This window comes from Tachypleus tridentatus, chromosome 4 (genome assembly GCF_004210375.1).
Source record: "Tachypleus tridentatus isolate NWPU-2018 chromosome 4, ASM421037v1, whole genome shotgun sequence".
In the NCBI taxonomy this organism is placed as follows: Eukaryota; Metazoa; Arthropoda; class Merostomata; order Xiphosura; family Limulidae; genus Tachypleus; species Tachypleus tridentatus.
Genome location: NC_134828.1, coordinates 71,344,756 through 71,357,904, shown reverse-complemented (window position 1 = coordinate 71,357,904; position 13,149 = coordinate 71,344,756). Strand labels below are relative to the sequence as shown.

At 33.6% G+C, this 13,149-nt stretch overlaps 1 protein-coding gene across 1 annotated transcript in view; it reads right to left on the bottom strand.

The window, feature by feature from the left end:
• Positions 1–350: 350 nt before the first annotated feature.
• Positions 351–13,149, bottom strand: part of LOC143249403 (acetylcholine receptor subunit beta-like 1) — a 68,337-nt gene continuing 55,538 nt past the window's right edge. The window contains exon 6 of the mRNA XM_076499197.1: positions 351–8,568. Coding sequence (XP_076355312.1) covers positions 8,398–8,568 — 171 coding nt within the window. The 3' untranslated portion in view covers positions 351–8,397. The remainder of the gene's footprint in view (positions 8,569–13,149) is intronic.

The following is a 13,149-nucleotide window of genomic DNA, read 5'->3' as shown; positions in this document are numbered from 1 at the left end:
CAGAGGGCTACACTTTGTGACGCAATAAATTTTCCTCTCATAAGCATTTCATACTAACAATGCCCCATTGCTGAAAATGGGCTGGTACATTGTTCCAGTATTTAACTGTTATTCCTGGGATTTAAGTACCAGCAATTTTTTAATCAAGTGAAAAGACTTAACCACTGTTAGCATTATAGGAATTCATGTGGAGGAAATAAATGAAGCAAACTATGTTAATTTTATATTAATTAATAATAAGTAACTTTCAATGGTTTGTACTGAATTGTATGGACTAAGTTTGTATCGTTGTTCGTAATTTTACAATAACATAATAGACCAACTTCATTAACAATTCAACGGTCAAAACGTTATTTATTAAGCTTTTAAAAAACCAATAAAACTTAGCAAACATTTGGATCCATCAAACTTCTTAAAATTGCTCCTACAGGCACACAATTAAAAAAAAATCAGTACTGACAAATGTTTTTTATCACTTCGAGCGCTGCACAAGGACGTGATTAAAGACGTCTCTATGCGAATTGCTAAGAATGACAAACGAATGACAAGTGAATTTCTTGGCAAAATATCTTTACTTGTTTGGACAAGTTCTGAGGATTCAACTGTCTGAAACCCGTTGAAATAATGAGAAAACTAATTTCTTAAAAATCAGAAACTTAACAATAGAATCTTCATTTATTATATCTTTATTACTTTAATTACTTATCATGTAATTTAATATGTAAATTTTGGATGGGAATTGATTTTTTGATCTAAAAGAGAAAATGTCAACTCTTGACACCTGCTTAAAGAGGCCGTTGCTCATTGTAACAACTTACACACCTCATCGATAATTTGTTTAAATCTAACTAATTATCTACTGTGTGTTACCTGATAAAGTAATGATTGATGGTGTTTGTCGCTACCAGAATATATAATATACTTACTATTGGTTCCTCAACCAAATTATTGTGTATTTCACTATTCTGAAGATTCATTAGCCTCCGATTTTCGTATACAACATGCACATTTATCTCCAAACATGATTTTTGTTTTTCAGTTGTTAGAAGATTCAGAACTATACCTAGATTTACGGTCAATTATCATTAATCTATGAGAATTTACGTTTCAAGTTTGTTCTTTTTTCTCTCTTCTGATGGATTTAATAAGAAAGCCTAATTTGATTATAAATTTCCCATAGCTAGTTACTAGTTAAGATAATTACGTTAGATCATAGGTACATATTGCATGACTGAGCTATGGTATCAGTTCGGAACGTTTTGTTTTCTTTGATAAATTTACTATCCCGGATTATATATTTCGGTATTACACCTACAGTGAACTCGAACCTGGGTCTTACTGGTAATAGAAAAAAACTAAATAGATTAGTGTAACCATCTTCCAGCCATTAGTAAAATTCTCATGTGAAGCTGAATTGTGTATATTTTCACGAGAAGAATCAGTTTAGGTAATGAGTAAGTAAGCTGCTCTGAGTGTAGCAAACGCCATGCGCCATAAGTGTTATACAGTCGTTGGAAATGTGTACTCCTGATATCATGATACACAAGACAGCAAAATCTTCCATCTTGCATCGTGAATGACATATTAAACAATTACTGAAAGAAAAAAGACGAAACGGTTAGTGAAACACGAATCTGATTTTGAAAAATTATAGTAAGGAGGAACTTGGGATAAAAAATGGTGGTGCGTCACATATGCATCACCCTGAATAAGATGAATGAATAATTTATTTTCATAAAAAAGGCTTGTTTTTGCACACATACACCCACACAAAAAATACAAAAAAATGCAGTTTTACGTATACATAAACTGTTATTGTAATTTGTTTCTTTTTCATCATACGAGCTGCTAACAAATTATTTCAGTAAATCTAAGCTATACATTGTTTTTGTGACATACATTATTATTGGTGAAAAAATTCTGAGCATCCTGAAATCCCAATGTTTACATATAAACAATACACTAATAGGTACAAACAGTTTAGTAAGTTATATCAAAACGATTTTGAATATGCAAAACAAGCAATTCACGTGACAACTTCAGCCAATATAAAGTCACGGTAGAACGTAACACATTAGAACTACATATTAATATTGCTAAGTGTAACGAAGGTAGTGTGATATCACCGCTAACTGATCGTTTTGGGGAACAGTATGTAACAATTCTTTCTGAAGCAAGATATTAATGCACTTAGATCATAAAAATGTGTCCATATCGGGAATTTAAAAGCTTCGAGATGTGGATATTCTTTGTATTTAATGATATTTGAAACAAATTAATATGGATCAGCTTGGGAAACATGGACCATGTAAATAAAAGTCGTACTTCAACCGTTTTAAGTCACGTGTACATAAGCTGCCTTCGCTACCATAACATATTACTAGCACCTGAAGAATGAAACGGATGTTCGTAATATTTTTTTAAATCGCCAAGTGATGTCTATGCGATACATTTCAAAACGATATTTGAAAAACCGTTGTCTTTGATAATTAGTTGAATTATTGAAAGCAGACGGGTTGAATTGTTGTGCTTTGAACGTTACAACTTTAAAATGAAGCCTTTTGCTATGGAATCTGCACTACTGGACTATTTTCAAAATGCACGTCTGAGATAGAAGATAATCTGATAGGTTGAAAATATTGTAACAAAGTGGTAAAGTTCCAAAATCGTTTTAATATAACGTACACAATATTTGTAAAATCATTAAAAGTTTACAAATAGTTGTAAAGTATCTGAGTTTTACTGGAATAGCATTTTATTTAAAGCAACCTAATTACTTACAACACACAAAATCAATGCTATACTGTTTAGCCATAAGGCTTCTAGGAATTTGAGCAAGTTTGATCATGTTTTCATCGTTTTAAATTTCTTTCCAAGTTTTATTTATTCAGCTAAACTGTAGCTACTATATTCATCTTTAGTATCTTAAACAATACCTATTTGCATCTTTGTATTAAAGATTTGCTCCAAAGTTACATCCAAACAAATTACATTAAAGACGTCGTGAAGACATTTTGCTGAATTTATTGCATCGATCAATCGCAATGATGCAATGGTCAAACATGCTTGTTTTTCCAAGTACAAAGATGCAATCACGAACAAATGAGAGTTTGTGTTTTGATCAATGGGCCTCACAATTCGTCTAACTATTTCTAATAGTACTAAACTTTTGAACATGAATTTGACATGTACTTAACTTCATTCCTTCTTATTGTTTACAGTTTTGCACTCCAGAAAAATTTGCTTACAGACCAGATACACAGCGAATAAGTCTTATTTTCAATTACAAGTTGTAACTTCGTTTCTTTAACCCTAAATTTACAATACATTAGTAAAGCAATTAATTACACTAATTACTGCTAAAATGATAATATGAAAGAGCTTTGTACAAAGCTAGACTTTACTCTAGACTCTGTTTTAGTTATAGTTGATTTAAAAACCCCGGAAATGAGTGGCGTATAAACCTAGGTAATAACTTTTCAAGACTGGTTAATGGGGTGCTTTAGCTGATGGATAACGTTTGGATTTTTTCATATAAATCTCGGATTAATTTTAATCTAGGGTTGTCCACCTACAAACAACGTGTAATCCTTAATTAGTGTAAAATATTATCATAAATAGAGAACCCAAGATAAAACTTCCACAGCAGTAGATGCAGCACTAAAAGAAATCAGAATTAGTTGGAGCCTCTGTGCGAGTTCATGTAATGTCACAACAACAAAACTAAAGTAAGAGAATGGCACTCCATGAACACTCTGTGTGAAGCAGTGCTAGTGTTAGATAATTTTTCTTGCTACTCTCTTGCTTGGTACAAGTATGCCAGAGAAAAATAGACAAAGAATATACATTAAACTCTGTACGTATACACGGAATAAAAATCGTCTAGTAGAAAATAACTACTGGGACAATTTCTTATTATTCGTTTAATGAATGTTCACTTTAGATGAGTGAAACCCATAGTAAAGTCCTCTGTATGGGCCTGACTGTAAAACGCTTTGGAACTAAGTTATTTGTTTTCAATTTCGCGCAAAACTTCATGAGTGTTATTTGCGCTAGCCGTTCCTACTTTTGAAGTGGAAGATTAGAAAGAAGGCAATTAGACAATACCAACCACTCCCAACTCTTGATCGATTAAATATTGGGATTTATAACATATCAACGGACTCAAAGCAAGGATTTCGTTGATGTGCTTCTAAGTAAGAATAACTTCTTTTTTGTTGTAGGCTTTTATTGTTTTTTATTCTGTAACGAGCCGTAAATAACAGAACCTCACCTCTGCAGTTAAGCACGCTAACCAGTTGGCCGCGCTTGGCCTTCTGGGACTAGCTAGTAAAATAGTGGCTGATAAAGCAGGTAAGATAGACAAAATTCCTAATTGATTTTGAAATTCTTCACAACGAAACAAGGTTATTTCCAAACACCCTTGCTTTAATAACGTTTTAACAATTATTTTTGGCATTTAAAAAAAAACAAAGAAATTTAAGTAAAATTTTACAATTGCAAAAATGCGCAATTAGTTATGTGTTTTCTACCCAACACGGCTATCGACACTTGATTTTAGTGGAATAGCCCCTCAGACCTGTCGCTCACTCTCTCAGGGCGGGAAGAATAAGTAATTAAAGCTTTGAATATAAATAAAACGTATAAAATACAGCTTTCAAAACATCTATAGTAAAATACAAAATCAATACTCGAGACTATTATAAACTGAGTTTTCGAAAAAAACAACAAAAAAAACTGCAGTTGTGGATTTCGTTACTTCCAAGATTGGTAAATGTTTCATTCTAGTTCTGAAATTAATTAAGCGAAGATTTTGATCTTTCAAAAGTAAGAAACTACATTTTGTTTATAGAAAACATTTATCTAACGGTTATCGGGTAAACTTAATTTTTACTTTTAAGTATCTGATAAATCATATGTATCCTAGGTTACGGTAATATTTACAAAATATCGTATTTTTTAATATATTACGTTTCGTCAACATTTGTGGTTAATGTATATTTAATGTATTTAATAGTGTGAAAACCTTTTATTTTTTGTATCCTAGAAATAAAACTAACTGTGCGTGTTCAACAGCCATAAGCGTAGTGGCAGGAGATTGAGACGGTAAGTTGTTGTTGTTTGTTATTAAGTACAAAGATACACAATGAACTATCTGTGCCTGTGCTCTGCTCATCATGAGTATCGAAATCTTGGGTTTGTAGCGGTATAAGTCCGCAGACATACCGCTATGGGAGTATTAAATCGTCTTATTTTTTAATACACAACACAATTTATAGAGAGTACATTATAGCATTGTTGGATTCCTTACTGTACACTAGATTTCAAGTTATATTTTTAAAACAAGGCCAGCATAAAAGTTTTAAGGACATCTTTTAACATTTATCAAGCATATTTGATTACAGAACAAATTTAGAAAACAGACCGGTAACATAATCACTTAAGCTTTAATATCACGTCGACAAGGTTGTAAATTTAAAGCGTATAATGTATTTAAGTTGCTTTATTTTCAATGCGTATGATTAAAAACCATTAGCAATGTATGTTAATTAATGCAATCGTAAATACTATTTATGTTTTTGAATTTCACGCAAAGCTAGACGAGGGCTATCTGCGCTAGCTGTCCGTAATTTAACAATGTGAGACTAGACAGAAGGCAGCTAGTAATCATCGTCACCACCCACCGCCAACTCTTGGGCTACTCTTTTACCAACGAATAAAGCGATTGACCGTACATTATAACGCCCCCACGGCTGAGAGGGCGAGCATGTTTCATGTGACGGGGATTCGAACCCGTAACCCTTGAATTATGAGTCAAGTGCCTTAACCACCTAGCCATGCTGGGCGTTATTATTTATGAAAAAACAGAGACGAAGTCTTAAAAAAAGAATAATTGCGACATATTTAAGCTAAAGATCTCCAAGGTAAAATAAAATCTGATTATAATACCATAAAGTAAATTACGCTTTAATATGAAATTCTTAATGTGCCTGTTTGATTTGTTTGCTTGTTGTTTTTTGCCCTTCGTCCGTTCAGATCTTGGCTGCTTTTACACTGTTGGACTTGTAGTTAGCGCGCGCAGAGGCACCTACCTATAATTACAAGAAAATAATGTTTGGTAACGTATTATAATGTTTCAACGAGTTAGAAACTAAAACTATGCTATCATAAATGTTAAAATAATATACATTTTATATATATATATATATATAATTTAATACATTAGTTTTTATTGGCAAATATTTATAATCCAAGAAAATAAAAAAAATGAAAATACTGATTGTGTTTCAAAGTTGATTAATAAAGTCTCTTGTTTAGAATTTTATATACTTTCAATTCGGTCATTATGGGGAACATCCGTGATCACGTGAAACTAATGTTTGGGTGTACAAATTATTTTATTTGCATTTTTAGAAACACCAATGTGGCCTGGAATGGCCTAGCGCGTTAAGGCGTGCGCTTCGTAATCTGAGGGTCGCGGGTTCGTGCCCGAATCGCGCCAAACATGCTCGCCCTCCCAGCCGTGGGGGCGTTATAAAGTGACGGTCAATCCCACTTTTCGTTGGTAAAAGAGTAGCCCAAGAGTTGGCGGTGGGTGGTGATGACTAGCTGCCTTCCCTCTAGTCTTACACTGCTAAATTAGGGACGGCTAGCACAGATAGCCCTGGAGTAGCTTAGTGCGAAATTTCAAAACAAACAAACAAACAAGAAACACCAATATTCCTGCCATACAGTAACTGTAAAATTACACATCAGTAATAGGTTTTAAATAATTAATTATTCGCTGTTACTTCCTAATACGAATTTAAGTAATGTTTGTTTATATGCTCGCTCATTTCCTGTAGAGATAGATTTAATTGTGAGATTTACAGAAGCTGAATGTTACAGTTTATAATAACAGGACTTCAAGCCGTATTTCAGTCAGTTTGTTGTGACAGTATTCAGTATAACTACCTTAAAATACAAAGAAAAAGTTATTCAAATTAATACTATAGTATTCATTTTGTCTTTTTTTTTTCAGGTATGGTACTGTAATACAGTTTTTACATAACTTTCAACATATATTCTAAACAATTTTTCTTTTGGTGTTCAGCTAATCACGAAATGATTCTGTAGTTCAGTCTGTCTGAATAACACTGATGTGAAATTAATGAAATGATTTAAGTACACTTGTACTTACATGTGCATATTTTAAAAATCTGCTGTGTTTAAGAATTATATAAGGACTGTTATGGCTAAGCATACGCTGAGACTAATGTTTAAATTCTCCTAAGCACATCTCAAAACTTAAGACACTCAAACTTTAAAATGGAATTCTCTCTTTGATTATACTTTGCTTAATTGAAATGTTTTGTCTTTCCGTTGACACATTTTGTTTTTGTTTTATGCCGGATAACTTGTGGTTAACTATTTTCGTTCGTTTCCTCAGTTTTCCAACACTGCTAGAAGATATTGCATGAATAATACAGTTCGCTGTGTGTGGTGGTGTTGAGATTCCATATTCAAAGATACTATGTAGTCACTAGTTTCGTTATTATTCTAGACACTGATGACGAAGTAAACATTATGATATCAGCTACTCTGCCAAGAACAACTTTGTTACATCGTTGTGGATGTAAAACTAAATCTGTAGAAGAAGAAAGAACACTTCACCTCCTCTTGTCTGATAAAAGTGTCTGTTGTTTGAGCATTTCTGACATGAGTTACAAACACGTTTCTATAACAAAAACCACAAACCTACTACCAGGTATATAGAGTGCTAGCTAACTGAAACTACTATATACAATAAGGTGCTCCAGGGGTAGGAGGAAGGGTCAGTTTGGAAGAATAGAAGACAAGCGTTGAAAATAATCACACCACTCACTCGCAGGCAGTGAACAGGGCCTACGAACACTAGATAGAGTAGCTATAATGGAGCACCCTTATTCTGAATGTTTTCGTCATTTGGAAACAGCCTACTAAAAGCATTACTCTAAGAAACAAATCCACTTTTAAAAAAACCGAGAGAAGGAGAAAAGGCTTGAGTTTTAATGGAGATTTTTTCTTTCAAACAAAAAAAAGTGTATAAACTAAAACTGAAAGAGTGTCAAATCCTCTTAAGAACACGACTTGCTATACTGTGACGAAAATTAACGTAAACAACTGTTTGTAGTGACGAGAAACGAAACAAAAATACTAGCTGTCAGCGTCTGTGGGAAAGAGGAAGGAAAATGCAATAATAGTAATTTGGTTTCTAAGAACGGTACCCGTTGTTATTTGCTCCTTGAAGTACGGGGCAATTTTTGTTTGCTTATTTTTCGAAGATCCACTTGTTTGCCTTTTCTTCACTAACTTTGATTGGCCACAAGCGGGAAGACGTTTCGAACACATAATGTGTTTCTCAGTGACAGCAAAAATTCACGTCGCCTTTCCTTTATGAATTTCAATAATCTTATCTTGGTCTACATACTGGAAGATATGAGGTGCATCTAAGAGAATTCCTATCGTTCCCGTTGTGGTCACAGCAAAAAATATGTACAGCTGAAGTCGGTCAATCACCATAGCAACGTATTTCCAGTCTTCACGAATCTATAATAATGAAAACAAAATAGTTTAATCCAGTTTGTGTGACGTTAGGTTTCGATAAAAAATAAGAACTAGTTTAATATCATGAAAATTTCTCCCCAGAAAAGATATTGAGTAAAAACACGAAATAAAGGTGTCTTGAAAAACAGTCCCATGAACACGTAAAAACCTGTAAACATAAACAAATCTGTAGGTGATGTAAAAAAAAAAAAAAGGTATTTCGTATTTTTGTTAATTTATTTTGTTTCATCACAAATCTGAAAATGTATTTTCCTCTTTTTTGATCGAATTGTAATTTTCGATCATTCATTGCGTAATCAGTTGTTCAAATTTTATAATATTACAATTTCTAGAAATACTGACCCACCATGGCCAAGAGGTTAGGGGACTCGACTCGTAATCCGAGGATCGCTGGTTCAAAACCCCTACTCACCAAACATGCTCGCCCTTTCAGCCGTGGGGGAGTCATAATGTGACATCAATCCTACTATTTGTTGGTGAAAGAGTAGCCCAAGAGTTGGCGGTAGGTGTTGATAATTAGCTGTCTTCCATGCTTTCTATTGCTAAATTAGGGGCGGCTCTTGTAGATTTTCGCGAAAATCAAAACAAACATCTAGAAACATTAGCCGAAACTTTATGCTAAGATAAGAGATGTTCCTTGCATAAAAGTTTTATTTATGTCGTGAAAAGTTGTAATTTACTGTTCGTTCAAAGCTTGAGGTTAAACATAATCTCACCGATACATTTCCTACATCCCCATGTCTTAACCTCTTTATTCACTACTCTCGTATTTAATCAAAATCTAGTGATAACAATATGACATATTAATAAGAAAAATCTATTAATTTTGTTACATCTAAAGGAATGTTGGCTTAAATATGAGCTTTACCTAGTCAGCAAACTTTTATATACTGCTTTCAGATAACTGTATATCATATATTATGTTTATTGGTAAACCCATATAAAATACTGAAACAGTTGTGTGTATCAGTTGAAATACATGAAATATTTGTCCGTTGTTCTCGTGCGATAATTAAGCAACTCTAAGAGACATCTTTAACAATCTTAATATAAATATAAGGTAAATGTAACATAAGTCTGGCTAAAATTTTAAAAAAAAATCACCTAAACTAGCAAATAACTTGTAAGAATGTACAGGGTGGCCCGTAAGTCCCTACCCATCCATATATCTTATGTATCCAGTGTATCTGTGTGCTGTCCCTCATTCTCGCTGCATAATATTATGCGATGCCATGCTTTGTGAGAGATTTTCCTCAACATAGCAGGGGTTATTGTTCCAAATGCCGCGGTAACAGCTGCCTTCAACTCATCATTAGTATTATAACGTTGTTTATAATAACATATGGATGGGTAGGGACTTACGGGCCACCCTGTATATATAGATATATATATATATTATTTATTATTGCTGTATAGTGCTGTAGATAAATTATTGACAGTGTTTACGCATCTAAATTGTAAATTCAAGGATTTATGGTTCGCATCACATTTCTGCAGAAATGCGCTGTGCACTTTGGGACCATAAGTACACTATAACGGTGTTGTTCAGGTTGTGTTTTAGCGCAGAATTACCTAATGGGCTATTTACAACCTGTCTGTGCGGAGGATCGAGCACTGCAAGTCCTAAACCCACCGATGACCCAGGTTGGACCTATAAGAGTAAAGTTCAAATTCCATGGATAATATTAGCGTATGAGTTGGTAGTAAGTGTTAACTACTAGCTACTAGTTGTCTTCATTTAGTTTATCTATTCAAAATTAGCACACATAGCCATTGAGTTGTTTTCCACGAAATTCAATAAACAAACATTAAACAATTCTATAAAATGAGCTGACAAAACTAAATAATGCAATAGCCCAAGACATCATAAAATTAAAATTAATAGTAATTAGAATGCACTGAATCGTCTGTTGGATACATTCACCATTAAAATAATTTTGACCGCTAGACCAGTAACACTGGGTTACTTTATGAGATTTAAGCAGAAAGAGTCAAGATTGAAAATGTGAAAACAAACTATCTTCAATTGGTCATAAAAATTGTTCAAAGTGTAGGATACGGTTGTAACAACATAATTATAGCCATTCTTTCTGTCCCAAAATTTTTCTCTCGTATTAGAGTATTAAACTATTTTCATCATCAAATGGCATTTACAGGCTCATTCATGCAAATATGATATATAGACAAAGTATCTGCAACATCAGTGAATGTCTTGAACCACTAAATTTTTATTAGGTCATAATATAACTACTCTCGGTAGTTATTATTACTATGACAACAACTCAAAGTTTTCCTGGCTTACAGCAACATTCCTTCCAATGCTGAGTCAATGTCTGATGGTCGCAGATTCAAATCCCCGTTACACCAAACATCCTCGCCCTTTCAACCGTGGGGAAGTTATAAAGTAACAGTCAATCCCACTATTCTTTGGTAAAAGAGCAAGTAGCCCAAGAGTAGGCGGTGGGTGGTGATGACTAGCTGCCTTCTCTTTAGTCTTACACTGCTAAATTAGGAATGGCTTGCGGAGATAACCCTCGTGTAGCTTTGTGCGGAATTTAAAACAAACCAATGTCTCGTTAAAAAGAAACAGGGAGACAAACATTCAAACTCCACTATCTACACATGTTACTAAAGGTAGAAGGAATACCATGCAGATGCTAATGTCGATTTAAGACCACTGAAATTCACTGACACTAGCATCCCCTTTCCATTTTTGGAATAATTTTCAGACACAATTTAAACTAGTAAGCAGAAAGCAATACCAAATGGATGTTACTTTGTGCTTTAGGCTATGCAGTCTGCATTTTATGCATTATAACAGTACTAAAATGTTATGAAACATTAAGAAAACTGTTTTATTTGGGAATATTTCAGTCTTCATGATTAAGAAACATTAAGTCACAATAAACAGACATTGGTTAGGTTAGGTTTATCGTGACAATTACCTCACGCAAATAATTTCACCTACTCACAAACAATTCTGTTTGTACTCTTTGAAATGTTTTAACCTGTTGCCAATAAAACAAAAGGTAAAACTATGTTTCATTGCCAACATAGCAGAACCCAAAATGTTACTCTAGCATTTCACATGAAAAATCACTCCCCATGAAATACAGCAGTATTCAAATTAAAATACTCTCTTTCACATTGATGAAAATAGTATGCATGCTGTATTTTCAAATAATGTTGCACTGGCCAGCTGTACTGTTAATTTCATAATTAGATATCTTAACATCTACCAGTTGTATTTTCAGTGAATGGTTTATTTATGTTCTTCAATACTCTGAAATAATAACGTACCGTATAAATAGGGCCCGGCATGGCAGGGGGGTTAAGGCGTTCGACTCGTAATCTGAGGGTCGCGGGTTCGAATCCCTGTCGCACCAAAAATGCTCGCTCTTTCAGCCGTGCGGGCGTTATAATGTTATGATCAATCCCACTATTCGTTGGTAAAAGAGTAGCCCAAGAGTTGGCGGTGATGACTAGCTGCCTTCCCTCTAGTCTTACACTACTAAATTAGGGAAGGCTAGTGCAGATAGCCCTTCAGTAGCTTTGCGCGAAATTCAAAACAAAATACCGTATAAATAAATAACCATTAATATGCACATTTTGACATATATATACATTTATATTTCCACAGTATAAATCACCATATACACTTGTAGCTGTAGACAGACTGACTACCTCTAGCATTATGCTCCAACCCAACTCGAACTGTTTCCGTGAACTGTATACATATCAATAGTTACAGTGCTGAAATGTGTCAGCATCTGTGAACAATAAAACTCCATATTTTTACAGGTATTACAAAACAAGCAAATGCCAGAATAATTCATTTGAGATAAGACTTTTAAGCTACAATTATCCTATTGTGGATTAATATTTATATCGTATCAATCTAGGCTAAATACAATAAGCCACTGTAAGATAACACATTTTATCTTTTAATGGTCATGGTTGTATTTATCACTCATTTAGTACTTACTTCTATCGTTTAGTTTATCTATAAAAAATTTAGTTGCATTAAAATGCTAACTCACTTTCTAGGTAATCATTTGTGTTTTGAGTAAATATGTGTTTATCATTCATCTGACACCTGCTTCTCCAGCAGTGATGTATGGATACTATTAGTGTAACTAAACACTGTGTTACCTACTCGGTGAATAAATACCTTGCCAGAAGCTTCACTAAAATAGAGAGAGTTACGAAGCATTTAATGAATGATACAATTAATGAATTATCATTATGTGTCACTCAGTATTGCTGTTAATGTTGAAAGGCATTTTTAGAATATTGTTTTCCTGGTTGTTGTTGTTTTTATATAAGAATTGAGTTTTTCTGTCTGGTTCTTTTCCCCGATTCTATTGTTTGAATTAATACTAAAATTTATAATATATTGTTTATTTAATGTTAGAGTCAAGTCATGGTCAGACAAGTGTTTAGTTAACTGTGTTTTGGTAAGTGTTGAATTTGTTTCTAAATGTTGTTGTAGATGAATAAATTGTTTGTTTTTGTTGGTATTGACCCCTAATTATAACGACGTGTTTATTTTAGACTGTTACA